This window comes from Olea europaea, unplaced genomic scaffold (assembly GCF_002742605.1).
Source record: "Olea europaea var. sylvestris unplaced genomic scaffold, O_europaea_v1 scaffold2519, whole genome shotgun sequence".
Classification (NCBI taxonomy): Eukaryota; Viridiplantae; Streptophyta; class Magnoliopsida; order Lamiales; family Oleaceae; genus Olea; species Olea europaea.
Window position 1 is genome coordinate 67,047 of NW_019243441.1, and position 19,176 is coordinate 86,222.

General features: G+C 33.3%; 1 protein-coding gene across 1 annotated transcript in view; it reads left to right on the plus strand.

Moving 5' to 3' along the window:
- Positions 1-17,827: 17,827 nt before the first annotated feature.
- LOC111382552 (GDSL esterase/lipase At4g10955-like) overlaps positions 17,828-19,176 on the plus strand; it is a 4,365-nt gene continuing 3,016 nt past the window's right edge. The window contains exons 1-4 of the mRNA XM_023006569.1: positions 17,828-17,909; positions 18,102-18,181; positions 18,555-19,023; positions 19,159-19,172. Of these exons, the coding sequence (XP_022862337.1) occupies positions 18,120-18,181; positions 18,555-19,023; positions 19,159-19,172 (545 nt within the window). The 5' untranslated portion in view covers positions 17,828-17,909; positions 18,102-18,119. The remainder of the gene's footprint in view (positions 17,910-18,101; positions 18,182-18,554; positions 19,024-19,158; positions 19,173-19,176) is intronic.

Sequence of the window (19,176 nt, forward strand, 5' to 3'; positions counted from 1 at the left end):
CACTTTCCCAAATCCCTAAAGGTATCATCACTCCTGTGGCTTGACGTTCGCTTGACATACTTATGTGTTATTTTGTTTAGTAAATTGCCATTTGTTATAAAGCGTAACGTTAGGTGACCCTCACTACTGTCCAAAATGAGACTTTAGCTCTATTTTGTAATGTTGCATAGGAAGCTTATACCCTGGTCTTTAAACTTCCATTTTATGAATTTTCTCTTGACAATGAAATTTAGTCGATTTTGTCTTTTTGTATTGAAATTTAACATGTCTCCCAAGAATCGACATCATCATCATTATTAATGGATAGAGTCGTATCCTTGAAGGTATCATCCCTCCTATGGCTTAACATACTTATGTGTAATTTTGTTTTGTAAACTGCAATTGGCAAAATGAATTTTCGTGAACGTGCTGCATATCTGTAAATATGTTTAATGAATTTTAGCAAACAAGAACCGGCAGAATTCAACTTTTTCATGAATGCGATGATGCACATATATTTACAACTGGCTTCAGTTATTACTATGTTCACATTTAAAATTAATCATTTTCCCATCAAATGATACGAATTGAAAGCATACTACTGTATTTATGTTGTGCTAAATGTGACCAACGTTTTTATCGCAGCAGAAGAAATTATGGACAACATGCAAGACGAGCAATGTGATGTTTTAGTGGAATCTGATAATGAGAAAGTTACGAAACTGTAAACACAATGGAAGGGAAAACATATGACGATGTTTTGGTAGATTTTGATAATGAGAACGTATCAAGTGGAAGGAAAAATGTATGATGATGTACATTTGGGAGAATCGGATAATCAACAAAATAAAAAGCAAAATGGCTACTTAAGTAGAGATAATAGAGAACTCATCATTGCATTAAATATAACCATATAGATTACAACAAAAAGGTGAAAAATTCAAGTTCCATACACAAACATAGTTTTTAAATTAACTACGGTAGTTTCAACAATATCTACTAATCAAGTCGAACACTTCTCTTTTGCATTCTATACCGTGCTTACTTTGTCCTTTCTGATAGTTGTCCAACGAAATCCTAGATCTTCTTGATTGGTAAGCCGAATTTGAGATTCAAGACTACGGGGCATTTCATCAACTATTTCATTCGTCACAAGGTAAACAAATGTAGCGCTAACACTACTAGATGCACTTGATTTTTCTTCGACAACTCAATCCCAAAATCCATAATTGTTACTGCAACAAACGCATAATTTTTCTTTATTGACAGTCTCCTTCTTCACCACAGAACATTTTTCAAATCCACACTTACATGACGGGCATGGGCATTTCTCAAGGAAAACTACAAATGCAACCATAGCACAATTAAAACACACGGCATCGAACAACAACAAACAAATATCAAATACTAGAGATTCAAATTGGAAGTAATTGTGAAACAACAAAACCTTGAATAAAATCATTAAAACAAACACCAAACAAACAGATGGGTTACTCACTATGGGTTGCTAAGAAAAATTACATCACTATTGGCAGCCTCCCTCTCAACCGGAGTATAACAAAGAAATGAAAATAGATTTACAGATGAACGTGGTGCCGAGAGTGATAACACGGTGATGACTTGGGGAAATGATGTCCTTTACAGACCACCGTTGTGTTTCGTTGGGTACCACAGTCGATTCAAACATTTGGGGTCTGCTTGCAAGTTTCGGTGGTGGCTGGAGACAGGGCCAATCCTGCGATCGTCAGGGCCCGAGGCGAAGTCCATAAATTGGGCCCCTCCCCACGAAATCAAAGTAAATGCAAAATTCAACTGTATATCTTGCATCCTATTACTAACTTAAAACTTAACATTAAAACAACAAACAAATATATTATTTCAACGATATATTATGCAACCTAATGCCCAATGATTAACCTAAAAGAAATTACGAAATATCTCAATAATCTCATAATTAGAATTTTCAATATAGTTACTACATGCACGTGCAATTGTTAATCATATAATAACCAATCATATAAGCTGACCAGACCACTATTATATAAGCCGACAAGGCTTCAAACATTTCCAACGTATTCAATAACAAGTTAGGGCAAGCCACTGCTGATTTGAGAAGTAGAATTTTAACGAAAATTATGGAATCATACCTTTGAAAATTCCACCGTCACAATTCGTAAGCCTGAATTAAAAATTTCATCATTAGACAATTCCTTATTGCTGCCTTATGCCAGTCAAGGACGCTAAATAATAAATAGATACCAAACGTTGTAGGTTCAAGTAGGACACACATTCTTGGATCAAGATGTGTTGAACAAATCTCCATTTTCCATTTTGCAAATCCAATAATATTTTCGATTATTTATGCAAAAATTTGAGCATTATGAATTTATAGAAACAATACAAAATTAAAATGACATCCAAACTCCATAACTGTCCCAAAAAATTTGTAACATTGTCTTGATGAAATTAAAATGGATCGTCGGTTGCACTGTCACATGCAGGAGGGAAAACGAATGAAAAACCAAAATTTCCTTTAACTCCCTAAACCCTTAAAAAAAAATAAAATAAAGGGGACCAAAATTAGGCCCCCTTTGGTTTTGGGCCTGAGGCGTAGGCCTCAATTGCCTCGGCCCAGGACTGGCTATGGTCGGAGATGGTAAGGTGTGTGGCGATGACCCTTCGATTGAACTAAGGAGGGTTTCATCTGTGGGGGTTGGTTTTGAAATTTTGGCAAAATATGGAAATGAATTTGACACATTTTCAAAAGCCATTTTCTGCCTTTTTTTGTTGACAATGCTAGATATATATGCACTTTTTTGCCGAATTTTTTTACCTATACACACAATAGGAGGGTGGGTCCCACACACCAGAATTTTTAAATGCACGCGGACCCTACATGCATGTGAGAGTGGTAACCAATTCGGTAGCCCAAAATTTGTGTGTGTGTGTGTGTGTATATATATATATATATATATATATATATATATATATATATATATATCCTTTTTAAAATGCCACACTAGCTTGGATTTACCCTGTTTCTATTCCCCTGGCCAAGTAGTGCGATTGTTATTCAATGTGGGTTAACGTAGGGATAACAATTTGAACCGTTAAAATCGAAAACTGCGGTTAAGCGAACCGAATGGAGTGGAAAAAAATCAAACCAATGGTGCAATGAGACGGATATGGTATTTGATTTTAATGAACCGGTTTGTAACGGTGTGAGTATGGTATTTATGTCGACGAACCGATTACCTGCTTTAAAAAAATCATTCTTTTATTAGGGATGACAAATTCTAATGAAGAGGAAGTTGACGAAGAGGTACATTTTTTTATTTAAATCTTAGTTAAAACCATTCTGGATTAGGTAGTATCGATTGTATTCTCTACTTACATTTCTCATTTACTATATAGAAATCAATTTCGAGTGAGACCCATGCTAGTAATAGTTGTGGGGAAGAATGAAAATTGAATATAAGTTAAGATTGAAACTTTTAATTTATTGAGCAAAAATCAAGTAACTACAATGCACAAAAATCAAGTAACTACAATGCAATGATCTATTGAAATTTTATAGAAAATTAATAAGGGCATTTTAGTCATTTTCCTTGGTTGACGTTCTTCTTTATTATATTGAAAATCATGATTAAATTCACGTTTTCAAAGTTTAGTGATGTTTGTGCTTTTGTTATTCCTGTCTGAGAGTACTTTTTTTGCACATCAAAGCTTAGTGTACTAAAATTAAAGTTAATTTGTTAGAAATAACTTTAAGATTTATGTCAACGTCCGAGTCTAACCGAATCCCCTAATTATGCCTCTAGCTGAGACTCCTAATCATGTTTCTTGCTAAGTTAAGGTATACCTTTATTTAGGTAAGTCTTTATGATTGAGGTGATTGTTTGATTAGGCATGCCTCAACAAACCGAGGCATAAATATCGAATCTCAAACATGGGCCCGTAACGGAATCCATTGTTGTGGTTGACGTGGCATTCAAGTGGAACATAATGATTTCTACACGTAACAAAATATGTGGATAATAAATATAGTTATATGTCCTACGAAATCGATTGATAAAAAAGTATGTTTGATTAACTCAAATTATAATTTTAAGCTTTGCCAAACGTGCAATGTTAAAGTACTTATGAATTGTGGATGGTACGAATTGATAAAGACTAAGTGGAAAATGTACTTTAAAGGCATGCTTATTGCTTGGGAGTTTTGGAGTATTAATTATGAGCTTTTTTTTTAAAGTATTTTGAGTATTTATGAGCAAATCGACTTTAAGTGGTTTTAGTGGGATTTTTAAAACAGTCCAACTCATGTTCGAAAGTTTATTCTGTTGAAAAATATCTCTTTTGTACTTAATTCATTTGAGAATTTTACGCAACTTTAATGTGATTCTTTCTTTTCTTTTTTAAAATTTTGTATTTCCAGTCAATGCATTTGTTTTTGTTTTGATTATCAAGGTTATCTTTTAGAACTTCCCGGAAAATCAGAACTAGACAAGCACTTTTGTTAACTGTAAAAAAACTGTGATTTTTATAATATAATTGTTTAGTAAAAATCAGGATAGGTCATGGGTTTGTTTTAATTGGCTGCATTCCTTCTTCTTTTTGTCTTTGTCAAGATCTCTAGTTTATCCATGTGTAGTTCAATATATTGATAGTTTGCCCATTCTTATCTTAGCGTATGGTATTATTGAGACAAAGGAAATTTTGAGCGCGAAAAATGGGGATATTTGTAAATTGAAATTTGGTGTGGATGTGTAATTTTAAATGAATGAATTTAATAAGGTTAATATTATTAATAAACTCGGATGAATATAGTATTTTTTTATAAAATTTAAAATTTTAATAGGGATGAATTTAGAGTGTGATGGATATATAAAAATTTTGGATGAAAATATCAATACCCTTTATAATTTTTTGTATGAATATTTTTACTCACAATATATAAGTCAATTTTAGTCAACTTTTACAAGTAAAATTTTAAGTAAATTTTTTAGATATTTAATTTTAAGTCATTGTCTTTTATTTATACGTAAACTTTATAATTATAAATGAATTTATATATTTTTTAAAGTATTTTTACACATAGTGAATTTTAATTAAGCAATTTTTTTTATATTTCATAAGTGAATTTTAGACTTATTAGTCTTATTTTTATTTTACAGACAATTTCTTATACAAAAGTTGATTTTTATCTTATAAGTGATTTTTTCTCTCTCTCTCTCTCTCTCTCTCTCTCTATATATATATATATATATATATATATATATATATATAATTATTTTTATTTTTTTGCTTTTAAGCAATTTTTTAGTTAATGTTTTTTTATTTTCAAGTTAGTTTTGAACAAAATATGTTTGTTAAAAGAAATTATTTTATAAAAGGTAAAGTTGGAAAAGAATACAAGAAATGACCAAAACCCACCAATTTGGTGGATTGAGAGAAACAGTCAAAATTATAATACACCAATTTAGGACGATTTTTAAACAATTCAAAATTGGTGCAAAAAAAAGGAAGTATGATATTTTCAATCCTTCATAAACAGTGCCACCAAAATTTGGTCTAAATCATTGGGGAGAAAAAAATCCCAAGCATACCCTAAGAAATTGGTTATCACTCCTTAATCACATTAATTAATGAAAAATTTGAGGGACAATGCACCAAACATCTCGTAGACAAAATAAATGAAGAATTAATTGTGGATTTTCAAGACTTATTTTTTAATTACATTATTGATGGACCTCCAAGGACAATGCACTGAATTTGAATATAAATAAAATATATTCAATAGTCCAAAAGATATAATTGAATGAGTAATGTTATTTTTAGTCGCTAATTATCATAGTCGTCCTGCGTGACTAATGAGTGTATTTCACTCATACTTTAGATATCATTTAAACTTGATCTTTAGCCAATTCCTATGAGTTTTAGAGCGTTTTAATGTATGTTTTGGTATTGTGATATAAGTTGATGAGATTGAAGGAAATAAACAAAAGTTGGTAAAATCGGAGAAAATGGATAAGTGTAAGAGATTCAAAGTTCGAGAACTAAAATTCAAATACTCAAAAGTTGTGTCGGACCTCATGATGAAGATTCAAAAGTGCTCGGAGTCAATTGGATAAAGAAAGACGTCAAATGAATTAAATATAATTTAAGTATGATCACACCTCAAGTTCCAACCGAAAAAAAAAGTTATGCACCGTTTTCAGTCTCATATTGAGACCCGGTTTTGACATAGAATATGATTGAATTTTAAAATGATATCTGAAGTAAAGTTGTAGTTCTTTGAGTTAACTTTCGAACGCATTTTGAATCGTCTCAATCGGATATCGCGAGAAAAGGTTATGATAAAAATATTAAAAGAAGTATGATACTGATTTTCTACATGAGAGGTAGCGCCTCGGGCGGCCACCAAAACAAAGATGCGGCAGCACAGCTCCTATGGTGCTGAGGTGAAGCCTGGGTACTTCTAGGGCGCATTTTTTCCCCTGTTTTAAAGTCCATAAAAGCTCTATTTTCTACACACACGAGGAGACACCTATGAATACAATTTTTTTCATACTTTGAGAAATGGGAATTTCGCACATTGAGAAGCAAGAAACACTTTTGAAGAATCAAAAGAGGAATTCAAATAAAGCAAACATCAAACGATTGAAGATTTGGCGAATTGATCGGAAGAGGAAGGAGATCTTGGTGCAAGAATTCTATTTTTCTTCTACACTTTATTACAAATCCAGTGATGTATTCTAAGACAATTTATTATTTTTTTCATTCGTTAAGAATACTTAAATCCATTTGTTAGGGAGAATAATATAACCAATTGGGATCCTTTATATTTTTTTAATTAAGATTCTTGATTTTTATTGTTCCATGTCTTGATTTTACTATAAATTGAATGCATTAAATTACTTGGTCACTAATTTGATGATTTCTTGAATTCTTTACGAATAGAGATATGAGTTTAGGATTTAGACCATGTATTAAAATTCGGTACATTGATATAAAGAGCAGAGATACTTATACTAATTATTTCGATCATAATTGAATTCTTAGAACAAAGAACTCGTTTAAGTAAGTTAAATTTGCATAGAGACATGGAAGTTAATTAGTTAAATATGTTCAATGAGAACTCGAGATGAGTAAATTGAATACAAGAGGAGAATTCGACCGAACACTAAATTAGATGTGAATCTTAATTTAAGATGTAAAGATAACCAATAGGTGAATTTATTCTGCCTTAACATCCGTCATTATTTGATTCTCAAACCAATGTGTGTGCATCTATTTATTTTCTCGTATTTAGATTAAAACTCAAATCCTATAAGTTTTTTATCTCATCAACTAGTGGTTAAAGAAAAACTGAATTAAGTGCTATAATATAGTCCTCGTGGGATCGACAATTCAGACTCTTAGGTCCACTTACTATTTATTACGATCCATACACTTGTAAAAATAAAACTGACAACAAATTTTTTTCCGCCGCTGTCGGGGACTATTTTTTTTTAATATTTATTTAATTATTTCTTTCTTTTATTTGTTTTTGTTGAATTTTTTAATTAATCTATTTATTTTTCTTTGCTCCATTGACAGGGAATAAAAAGAAGCACGAGGTAAAAAAATTTCACAATGATTGATCTCAACTTAAAATGAAGGTGACATACTCTTTGGAGAATTCCTCTTTAGACAAGAATTGAAAAAAAGTGGGGATACAATCAAACTATTGAATTTGATAAGGATGGCTTCCCGAAAGGACTAAACATCAAATCTATTGTTTATGAGGAGATTAGACCGACTTGTGAATATTGTGGTACAGTTCATTATACTAAAAATTACTTCTTGTTGGCAACTCTAGTAGAAGTAAGGAGAGATATCTTCGACTATCCATATGAAGAACAATTTGATTACAGTGAAATTGTTATGGGAGACATCATCATGGAAAAAGATAGAAAGATTGAAGATCAGATAATTTCGAAAAAACCAAATAACAGCCAATGGAAGATCTCTTCGTTATTCAACCCAAAGAACCAACTAAAGAAGTAAAACATGTAAAAACGAATAAATTAATCACCAAGGAGCCAAATGAATTAGTGGTATTCAAAGAAGATGGGATTAGCATGCAAACCTCCAATTTCATTGATTTTGTGATTAAAGTCGATGAGAAGATCGAAGTACTCTCAGTTGAGTTCGAATTTGGACAACTTTGGCAAGTCATACCTTATTTAAAAGGGCAAAGTACCATTTTGGAGGGCATGTGAAATAAATCACGCTACTGTGCCAGAAGAAATTTTGCCAACCTCCCCGATCGACTCTCACATAGGGGGTGGGCTCCACTTTTTTTTTCTTCTTTTTGCATTTTTTATTTTTGTGGGCTCCATGCATTGTGAGGATCTGTCAAACAATTAGGTAGAAACCTTCTAGCAAATGAGTTTTATCCATGTGAAATATGGAACAAAGTCAAATTAAGCAAGTTAAGTAGGACCTCCAAAGTCATATTCAAAGTGCCGTGAAGCACTTGTGCAAATGTCTTGCTAATGACTTGAAGTGTTTCTTTGGAGGCAACCCAAGCTCTTTCATTATTATTATTATTATTATTATTACTACTACTACAACTTAGACAATTTATTATTTTTCTTCCTTTATTATGAATAACTAAATCCATTGTTAGGGCGAATAATGCAATCAATTGTGATCCTTTATTTATTTTTATTATTTGGATTCTTGGTTTTTATTTTTTCATGTGTTGATTTTACCGTGGATTGAATGCATTAAATTACTTGATCACTAATTTTATGATTTCGTGAATCCTTTACGAATAGAGATATGAATATAGGATTTAGACCATGTAGTAAAATTCGGTATATTGGTATAAAGAATAGAGATACATATACTAATTATTGCAGTCATAATTAAATTCCTAAGACAAAGAACTTGTTTAACTAAGTTAGATTTGCATAGAGATATGTAATTTAATTAGTTAAATAGGTTCAATGAGAACTCGAGATGAGTAAATTGAATACAATAGGAGAATTCGACCGAACACTACATTAGATGTGAATCTTAATTTAAGATGTAAAGGTGACCAATAGCTGAAGTTATTCTGCCCTAATATTCATCATTATTTGATTTTTAAACCAATCGTGCGTGTATCCATTTATATTTTTGTATTTAGATTAATATTCAAATCCTCCAAATTTTTATCTCATCAAATAGTGGTCAAAGAAAAACTGAATTAAGTACTAGAGTATAATCCTCGTGGAATTGATAATCCGAACTCTTAGGTCCACTTACTACTTGTTACGGTCCGTACACTTGCGAAAATAAAATTGACAGCAGTGACATACATATGACAATTAATGATTTGATGCATTAATATGGTAATTTATTTTACCTTATCTATAAAATCATTAATCATTACATTTATATCACGTAAAATGACTACGGTAGTGAGCGACTGCAAATACTATTATTCTTATTAAAATCATTTTACATATAGTTTGAATAAAATTGTGGATAATCATATTCTCACCATGATTTTTTTAACCACACCATATCTTTTAGGGCTAGGCATGGTACGGTATGGTTCGGATCAGTTCAAACGAGAATCGAATCGGACCCTAAGATTTTCGAGTATTTAATAAGTAGAACCATCGGTTCAAATTTAATTATGGAACAATTCGAGTTCGATTTTATTTGGTTCAGTTTGATTCGATTCGGTTCCTATCGTTCTTGGTTTCTGTACTATAATTAAATTTTTAATATTTACAAAGGTACATTAATTTAACTAATGATATGTTCAATCTTAACCTTTACAAAATAATGTAGTACAATCTTATGAATGTTTTACGCCTCTTTGCTGAGTTTTTCATAAATTTGATTGTTAAAATCACAAGAAAAGCTAGTGAGCTCACAATAATTAAGAGATGTATTATCAAGCTTCAATTTGATTTCTTTAGAATAGTAGAAACGACACTACGGTAAAATTATATATTTTGGTAAATTTTAGGTCAATTTGATTAAGTTGACTTAGATTGAAAGTTAGAAATAAAAAATTATATTTTTGGGTTTGAACTAAATTAACTAGTTAGTAAATTTATTTAAAAAATAATAATTTGGTTTATTTAAAATAAATTAATTGAAAAAATTAGAGAGATTCATTTCTTGATCTAGAACTGAGAACTGAACCAAATTTGTTGATTCTGAATTCAGATATTTGTTCGAGTATTTAATTCAAGAGGAACTACTCAGTTCAGTCGGTTCAGTTCCAGAGTTTTGTCTAGCCCTAATATTTTATTGCAATTAAAGTCTTCAATCTTTATTGATTTTCGCATTTTATTTTCAATTTCTTTTATCTTCGACCTTCTATTAATTAGCCCATGTTTATTTGATGACATTTTTAGTTCAAAATATTTGTTAGGAAGGCATAAAACTTATTCATCCTTCAAATTTGTAAACAAGAACAAATAATAAAAAATAAAAAAGTTTGACAAAATAATTTTCCTTTATTTCAAAGCATGTTAATAGAATATTTGAAATAGATATCAGGAATAAAAATACACTAATTAATTAAACGTTAAAAATAAGAATCAAACGAAAAAAGTTGAGTACATATGTGGAAAAATGAGCAAAGATTGAGATCTTTCATTGAAATAAAAATGTGGTGAGATTAACATGAACCATGAAGTGAATATAATTATCCTAAACTAGACATAAATTGTTCTCGATTGACGTGACATTTAATATAAGTTACATAATTAGTAAATAGTTACATATAGAATTCTATCCCCATAAATGGGCTACACGTTTAATGAGTAATGCTATTTAACATCAATGTTTAACGCTAATTTAGATGGCAGCACTAATTATATTAAATTATAGGTTTTGTTAAATAAATAACACAATTTCACCTTTAATAAAACTATCATGTAATACCACATAAACTGGTGCTTTAGCACCATTGATCCTAGGTAGCATTATTCTTAATTTAGTAATCAATATTTACTAGCTATTATTTTAACTTCTTCATAACTCACCGTAAATAAAGAGAAATATTGATAAATATGAAACTGTAAATAACTCATGAATGAAACAGAATAATGTTAATCATACTTAGTTGATAATATCTTTTCAGTTCCCTATGTTGCCTATTGGGTAATTGGCGCAAAACGTCCATATCTTTCAGCTTCATTGCGGAAAACGTCTCCACCTTTCATTTTTTGGCATTTTTGCCCTCAAATTAACCTTTCTTTGCGATGAAGGTCCTTTCGTCCAAGTTCCATCAATTTTGCTGTTAATTAAAGAGAGAGAACCAATTTTTGTCCAGTCAGCAGGGGTAAAACTGTCTCACCCATTGAAAACCCCTCATTTTCTTCCTTCTTCACACTTCACAGCCTGAATGGTTCCCATTCCACTCTCTCGCTGTTCTTCAAAAATTCCCATTTATCTTCCATTTCAACAGTTATTGCTCCATTCTCCTCTCGTATGGTCGCATACCAGCAGCCAGAATAGTGGAAGCTCGCGTTAGGAGTTTGTCCAGCGAGCGACGTCGGGTAAGAATCATTACTTGTTGGGTATTTTCGTTTTCCATTTCGTACTGTGGTGCTTTGCATGATTAAGTGTACGTGTAGGGTTTTGATAGTGTTTATTGTTGTCACACATGCCTTCAAGGAACAACATGTTTCTTCCATATTTGAGAAACCCCGACGACGAATGACCCAGATATGGTATATAGTTCATCACCTATTTTTTGTGTGAACTTCTCTGATTCCAGTGTGCATTCACAAAATTTTGGATTGGAATCCCCCAATTTATGTCTGTTTTCTATCACTATTCGTATTTCCCTATGGCATGTATTTGTATCCGTTTTGGTGTTTTTTTTTTTTTTTTTTTTGGTGTTGAGGTTGAGTTAGTCACTTTAATTATTTTCAGTGAGCTATAAAATTTTAGTGGAATGTTTTTAGTGTTGTATTTCCTGCTTTTCTGTTTTTGATATATTGCTGCCATAGAAGATATCCATGTTCCAGTGTTGAGGTTGAGTCTGTCAATGTCCACGTAGTTGTTAACATTATACAATTGAGTTATGTCCTCTTGCATTGAGTTCTATCAATGTCCTCCCTAATTTGTTGGTTGGTTTTGATGTAAACTTTATACGATTGTTTACATGTAGTAAGTCTGAATATTTTACTATCGAAGTACATTATGGGGGCCAATTTTATGATAAGCCAAACAATGTGGTTTATGAAGGGGGATCCGTTCTTTTCATCGACTTCTTTCATGCTAAATGGTGCAACAGAGAGAATTTGCGTAAATTCTTAAACGGGACTTGTGATGAAAGTGTGTTAGAATTTTACTATAAGAAGCAAAAAATGAGTTTAGGGAAGGAGTTGATGAGACTAGAGAGTGAAGAGGATATTAAAGGAATGTGTAGGGATAGGGATGGACGTCCAGATGTGAAAATCTATGTTGTAGCCCAAAAGCAATCATATGCATTGCCGTGGAATCCTTCACATTCACAAGTTGACGAAGACCAACCATTTGAAGGTTGTTATATCCCTTCAGTTGCTGAAAACGAAGGAAATGAGCCTGAAGATAGTTGGTCAGACAAAATTTTTGATGAAAATGCTGATGAGTTGTGGTCACAATACGAGCAAACCTTACAATACCAAAATGAGGGAGATACAAATGTAAGTGATTTGAATTCGGAGGAAGATCAAAATAAAGAAACAAGGGTGGAAGAAGAGGAAGTTGAAGGTTTGGTGGAATTCGATTATGAGATGGAGCCGGAGCCTGTAGATACTGCTGAAGTAGGGAGTGAAAGAGTTCATTTTGATTTTGGATTTGGTATGTCGAATGAGCAGCTTATTAGAAATTCAGATATCGACTACGGGGACTCCGATGGTTTACGAAGCATTCATAGTGAAGAGGAAGACAATAGAGCTTCAAGAAGGAGGGCTTCCAATGATGCTTTCAAAGTGGGGGCAGATATGGAGGATCCAATGTTCAAAATAGGTAACTTGAACATTATTCGTTACTTCAAATTTAAACTTGCTTATGTACTTTAGTGTCATGAGGTCTGATATGCATTGAATTTTTTATTATTATTCAGGCATGATATTTGAGTCGAAGTGCGTACTAAAGGCTGCAATCACCTCACATTCAGTTACAAACAATAGAGAGATTAAGTTCAAAAAGGATGATGCCCGTAGATTGAGAGCCAAGTGTAAGGGAGATTGTCCATGGGTGTTGTATGCTACAAAAGAGCTTGGTAAGGCAAGTTGGGTGATCAAAACTTTTGTGGAGGAGTGTACTTGTCCCATAGTATACAAGAACTTCAGGGTGACCTCATCCTATTTGGCAGATAGATATTTAGCTAATTGGAGGGCTAAGCAAAACATGTCAGTTACTGTATTCATGGAGAGGGCTAAGCGAGATGGTTTAGGTGATATCTCAGCCTGGCAGACATATAGATCGAAGGAGAAGGGGCTTGAAAAAATTAGAGGGAGTGTGGTGGAGCATTACAAATTACTGTGGGATTATTGTGAGGAGTTAAAGAGGACAAATATTGGGAACACTGCATTGGTTGAGGGGCACGCTGGAGAATTTCGACGGTTGTATATTTGCATTGGGGCATTGAGAGATGGTTTTATTCGAGGTTGCAAAAGGGTGATTGGGGTAAATGGCTGCTTTTTGAAGACAGAGCTTGGTGGCCAATTGTTGACAGCAGTTGGTGTTGATGCGAATAATGGTATGTATCCGGTGGCATATGCAGTTGTGGAGGTTGAAAATGGGGATAATTGGAAATGGTTTTTGGAGTTATTGAAGGATGATTTGCACAGACATAACAGTCAACATTGGATATTCATTTCAGATAAGCAAAAGGGATTGACAAATGCAATTGGGACATTGTTTGAGAATTCGGAGTATAGGACATGTGTCAGACATCTATACAACAATTTCAGCGTCTGTCACAAGGGTTTAGCATTGAAGAACTGTTTGTGGGATGCAGCCAGGGCCACTACTATATCGCAATGGCGTCAGCGCATGCAACGGATGATGGACTTGGACCCGGCTGCTTATGGATGGCTTGAAGAAAAACTAGCTTCCCATTGGAGTAAATCCCACTTTAGAGAGTGGAATCAGTGTGACATGCTTCTGAACAATATATGCGAATCATTTAATAGCACAATTGTGTCTGCAAGAGAGAAGTCGATCTTAACCATGCTGAAGGATATAATGGTATATTTGATGAGGAGAATTGTGGCCCGTAGAGAGTCTTGTGATGGGTGGACAAGAGCAGTTGGACCTAGAATTCAGAAGATTTTGGACAAAAATGGTAAACTTGCAAGGTTTGAGTGGGCTGAGTACGCAGGCAATGAAAAGTTCCAAGTTCGCCACAATGCAGAGATTGTCCTACATGCTGTGGATTTAAGGGCACGAACTTGTACATGCCGTGGTTGGCAATTATCAGGAATTGCATGTAGCCATGTCATTGCCTCAGTTGTATCTAGAGGCCTGAACGTGTTGGAGTTCGTGGATGACATCTATAAGAAGGATGCATACATGAGAACATATATGCCATCAATATCTCCCATCATAGGTCCGGAGGCATGGTCTACCCCAGGTTTAAACCTTCTCACTCCACCGGTGTACACGAAGAGGCCTAGGAGGCCAAAGAAAAACAGAATAAAAGAGCTGAATGAGGTGGCTTCTTCAAGTCAGCCGAAGAGGTCCACGCAGTCCAAGAGCAATGCCAATACTTCACAATCAACATCAGGAACAACGGAAGGTCAACGAAAAAGATCGGGGCTAATAATGACATGTTTGAAGTGCGGTGAAGCAGGACACAATAGGAGAGGGTGCAAATTGGCACCACCTCTAGCACCTTGTTAGGATGAAGCTGTCTGGCGTTTGCCAAGTTCACTTATTAATTTTTTGGCTTTTGTTTTTGTTATTTAGTGCACAAATTGTCTCCATGTAGTGGATATAATATAGCACTTTAGGAACTTTTTTTGGTGTTTATGTACTGGGAGAATGTAGCAAGTTCAAGACTTATGTTGGTTGCACAGTGGATGTTTTGCACATTTGAAATGAATTGTATCTATTTTTGCTTCAGTTTTCGGTTATTTTTGCTTCAGTAGTAGTAGATGTTTTTGTTTCAGTTTTCGATTGATTGGTGGATGAATTGTATCTCAGATTCTGTGATAGAATTGTGTATTTAGGGACTTTTGAGTTGGTGTGTATCAACAGGTGGTATATGGAAGAAAACAGGGAATTCTCTCGCCAAATTTTTTCTAAAAGTTAGGGACGTTATTCGCAAATATTTCTAAAAGATAGGGACGTTATTCGCAAATATTTCTAAAAGGTAGGGACTTTACTCGCCAAACTTTTTATAGGTAGGGCTGTTTTAAGCCAAAATTATAATTACGTAGGGATTATTAGCGCAAGATTCATTCGATTCCCAGAAGAAGTGTACAGGACCTGTTCATCTTCACCAATAAGCCAAAATGAGCTATTCACCATTGAACTGATACATACTTCACAGCACCAATTTCCACTCGATCTCCTCAATTTATCCCGTGGTCACAATAAGCATAAACTAGAAATAAATATCAAGCAGTCATCTCTATAAATTGACCAACCATTCAATATATATCTTACTACACTTTTCCAGAAACCCAACATAAAAGCAGCAGTGATGGTCGGATTTCACCACTATATATGCTCTTTAATTAACGACATTTTTCCCCTTATTTAATGTAATAATTTAAAGTATTTTCACACCCATTTTCTAGCTACTGTTAATATATGGACTATGTAGAAGGCGGGAATAAGGGGTTCAATGGGTGAGACGGTTTTATCCCTGCTGACTGGACAAATATTGGTTCTCTCTCTTTAATTAACGGCAAAATGGATGGAACTTGGACGGAAGGACCTTCAGCGCAACGAAAGGTTGATTTGAGGGTAAAAATACCAAAAAATGAGAGGTGAAGACGTTTTCCACAATGAAGCTGAAAGGTAGGAACGTTTTACACCAATTATCCGTCGTCTATTTATAGATGTCTCTCAAGATCTTGGGAGTAAATAAGTCTCTTTATGTTTGAGACACACGGCAGCTATTGATTAATAAGCTTATAACTTAATCTGCTAGCTTTTTTACATTTTGTTCACTTGTTGACGTGTTCCTCATTAATTGGTTATCAAGTCATGCTTTATACTCAAAATCACGTGTGCTTTGACACAGGGGTAGATCTAGGGACGGGCCAGGTTGTGCTTTTTCCTAGATTCGCTCAACGATTTATACTAATGTGAAAGAGTTGATATCAGTTAAGTACAGTTGTTCGCTATTTACACTGAAAATGCTCGATCTTGCTTATTTTACCATGAACTAGCGCATGGTTTGGGTGACTTCAAGAATGGTTCACTAGTAATCCTTTTATGAATTTTAATTGTCAACATACGTATCTTATTATAAGGTCAAGGCTCAAAAAAGAAAGAACCATAACAAGTTTCTATTCTTAATTGCAAGCAACTCCCATCCCCATCCTTGTCCCAGTCTTAAGGTTTGTTTGACATATCTTTCGAAAATTCAAAAGGAGTTTTTGAGATTCAAAAATAGTTTTTGAACTTATTTGATTAATTTTATGAAAATGCTTCTTCTAGTTAGTGTTAAGGGATATATTTCAAATCGAATAAAGATTAAAATATATATCAATATATAAAGGCTTGAACTACACTTCTTAATAATATTGACTTTTAATATAGAAACACAAGTCTTAATATGGTATTAAAGAGAGCCCGTTAAACTCAAACGAGCAATTTGATCCGACTAAGATTAAAAAAAGAGGACCCTAATTTTAGAATTGGTTTGCTCAAATGATCCACCCCTTGCATCAGCATGTTAAGAAATAAATATCACATCAAATAAAGACAAAAATATAGATCATTATATAAGAGATTTAATTACTTTTTTTTTTTTTTAATAAAATTAACTTTTAAAGATGGAACCCCCAAATCTTAATAGTTAAAGAAGCTTTTAAGAACTAGGTTTTAAACAAAAATTAAAGTAGCTTCCTCCAAAAATTCTTTTATGAAAAGCAAAAATAAAAATAAAAGAAATCCCCACTCCATTATCATCTAGTCAATTACGCGGATTTTGGACTTCCGTTGCTAGGAATATTTAAAAATAATGTATCCACTAAATGAGAAAGAGCCAAGAAATTTCCCATTTAGATTTGGATGCATTTGTGTATATTATTGTCGATTATATCAATTCATCCTTCTTCTCCTTGACAGCTATGATAAGTTGACATTTATGTGTTAACACAAATCTTCATAATAAAATATGTCAATTGGCTAATGAATCAGTCAAATAAAGCAACCATAGCTTTGTTAAGAAGATGTATGGTTGTGTTACTCTCATGCAAACGATTGAAATATGCATATACACGTTTTGACGAATTGAGTGAAGTGACGAAAAATTGTAGTCGTCTAAAAAAAGAATAATGTTCAATTTTCAATTTTCAATTTTCCTGCCAATTTCATCGCAATTTATTATATTTGTTTCTTGTGCACTTCTCAACACATAAAATGTCAATAATTAGATATTATGATATTAACAATTATTTCATTTTATACAAAAAGTTGCTCATGTTTATTCTTTCAAGATGTAAATCATGATTTAGTGCAAGTGCAAGTTTCATTATTTTTCATGTTAAGGAATTAATTAACATCTATTGACTTTTACCATATAATATTCCATTGGATTGAAATAAGAAATTATTGCGACGACTTGTTTCTAGTTTGTGCTAAAGTCAACCCTCTTATCTCTCTCCCTCTCTGTCTATATCTCCAAATATATATACACAAGATAAAGAGTTGAGTTGAATAGCATTCACAAGCTAGCCTATATCGCAGAGATATTTGAGGTAAATTTTCTTATTTGCACGTTTAATCGAACTTAAAACTCTTGTTTTTTTGTTTGTTAATGCTATCGAAAAAACTGCATTTTAGAAGCTTTTAAGCTATATATATATATATATATATATATATATATATATATATGTTACTCGATCTTTTGAATTAATGTCATTTGCATACTTTGATATTTGTATGTATAGGAAATTATTGAGACATCAATGGCCTCCGAGAGGGAAAATTTCAACCTTTTTGGACCTTCGTATCTTACTCCTATTGATTGGTACGCCTTCTTTTTTGTTTGTGTTGCTTAATTAGTTTGCCGATCGAAGATCTTGAAATTCAAGTCTTGTTTTCAACTATTCAAGAAAATTATTATGTGCGTGTAAAATATGAATAAGATTGTTCATGTAAAGAAAACTAAATTGGATAATCTAATAGAGAAGACGAAGGAGAAGTGGTCACTGAAACTTGAAAGACTCGTTTTCTGGGTCAGCTGACGTTGAGCTCTAGGCACATTCTTTATATATATGTATAAAAAGAGAGAGGCCCGGGTTACCCTAAGGAGAGTCTTACTTCGAGATTTCACAACTGTAAAAGAAAGAAAATCTTTGTTTCATTATGAAATTTTTGTGCTCTTTTCGGACCTTTGATAGGAATAACTCGCATCATCGCAAGTCCATTGCAGCCAGCTTGGTTCAGGGTGTATACACACTCGAATGTGATCGCAAGCAAAATCGACAAGGCCCTCAAGCTCTTGCTCCTGCTTGGTGGGAATTTTTCAATTTTGGACTAACCCAAGTGCTAGTAGATGATGATGACAAATCATATTTTGGAGCCATTTATGAGTTCAGGTTCCCCTACCCTTATCCCAACCACATAGGCCAAGGCCCCCCACGATACGTGATCGCCTTCCGTGGCACGACCAACAAATCGGGAAACAGGACTCAAGATTATAAGCTGAATCTTCAGTTTATTGTCAACAATCTCGAAAAAAGTCCGCGTTTTCAAGCTGGCATGGAAGCTGTTAGAAACACTGTTCATAAAGCAAATGGCCCTGGAAATGCCTGGTTAGCAGGACATTCCACAGGGTCATCCATAGCTCTACTAATTGGGAGGAACATGGTAATGTTAAAAATTACTTAAATTAAATTTTTTGTGGAGTACATGGAGATACTCTCTTCAAAAAAGTTATATTTTAGATGTTTTAAGCTTAGTCAAATCCGCGACGAGTTTTCTTAATAGTTTGATGGGCAACAGGTAAAGATGGGCATGCAT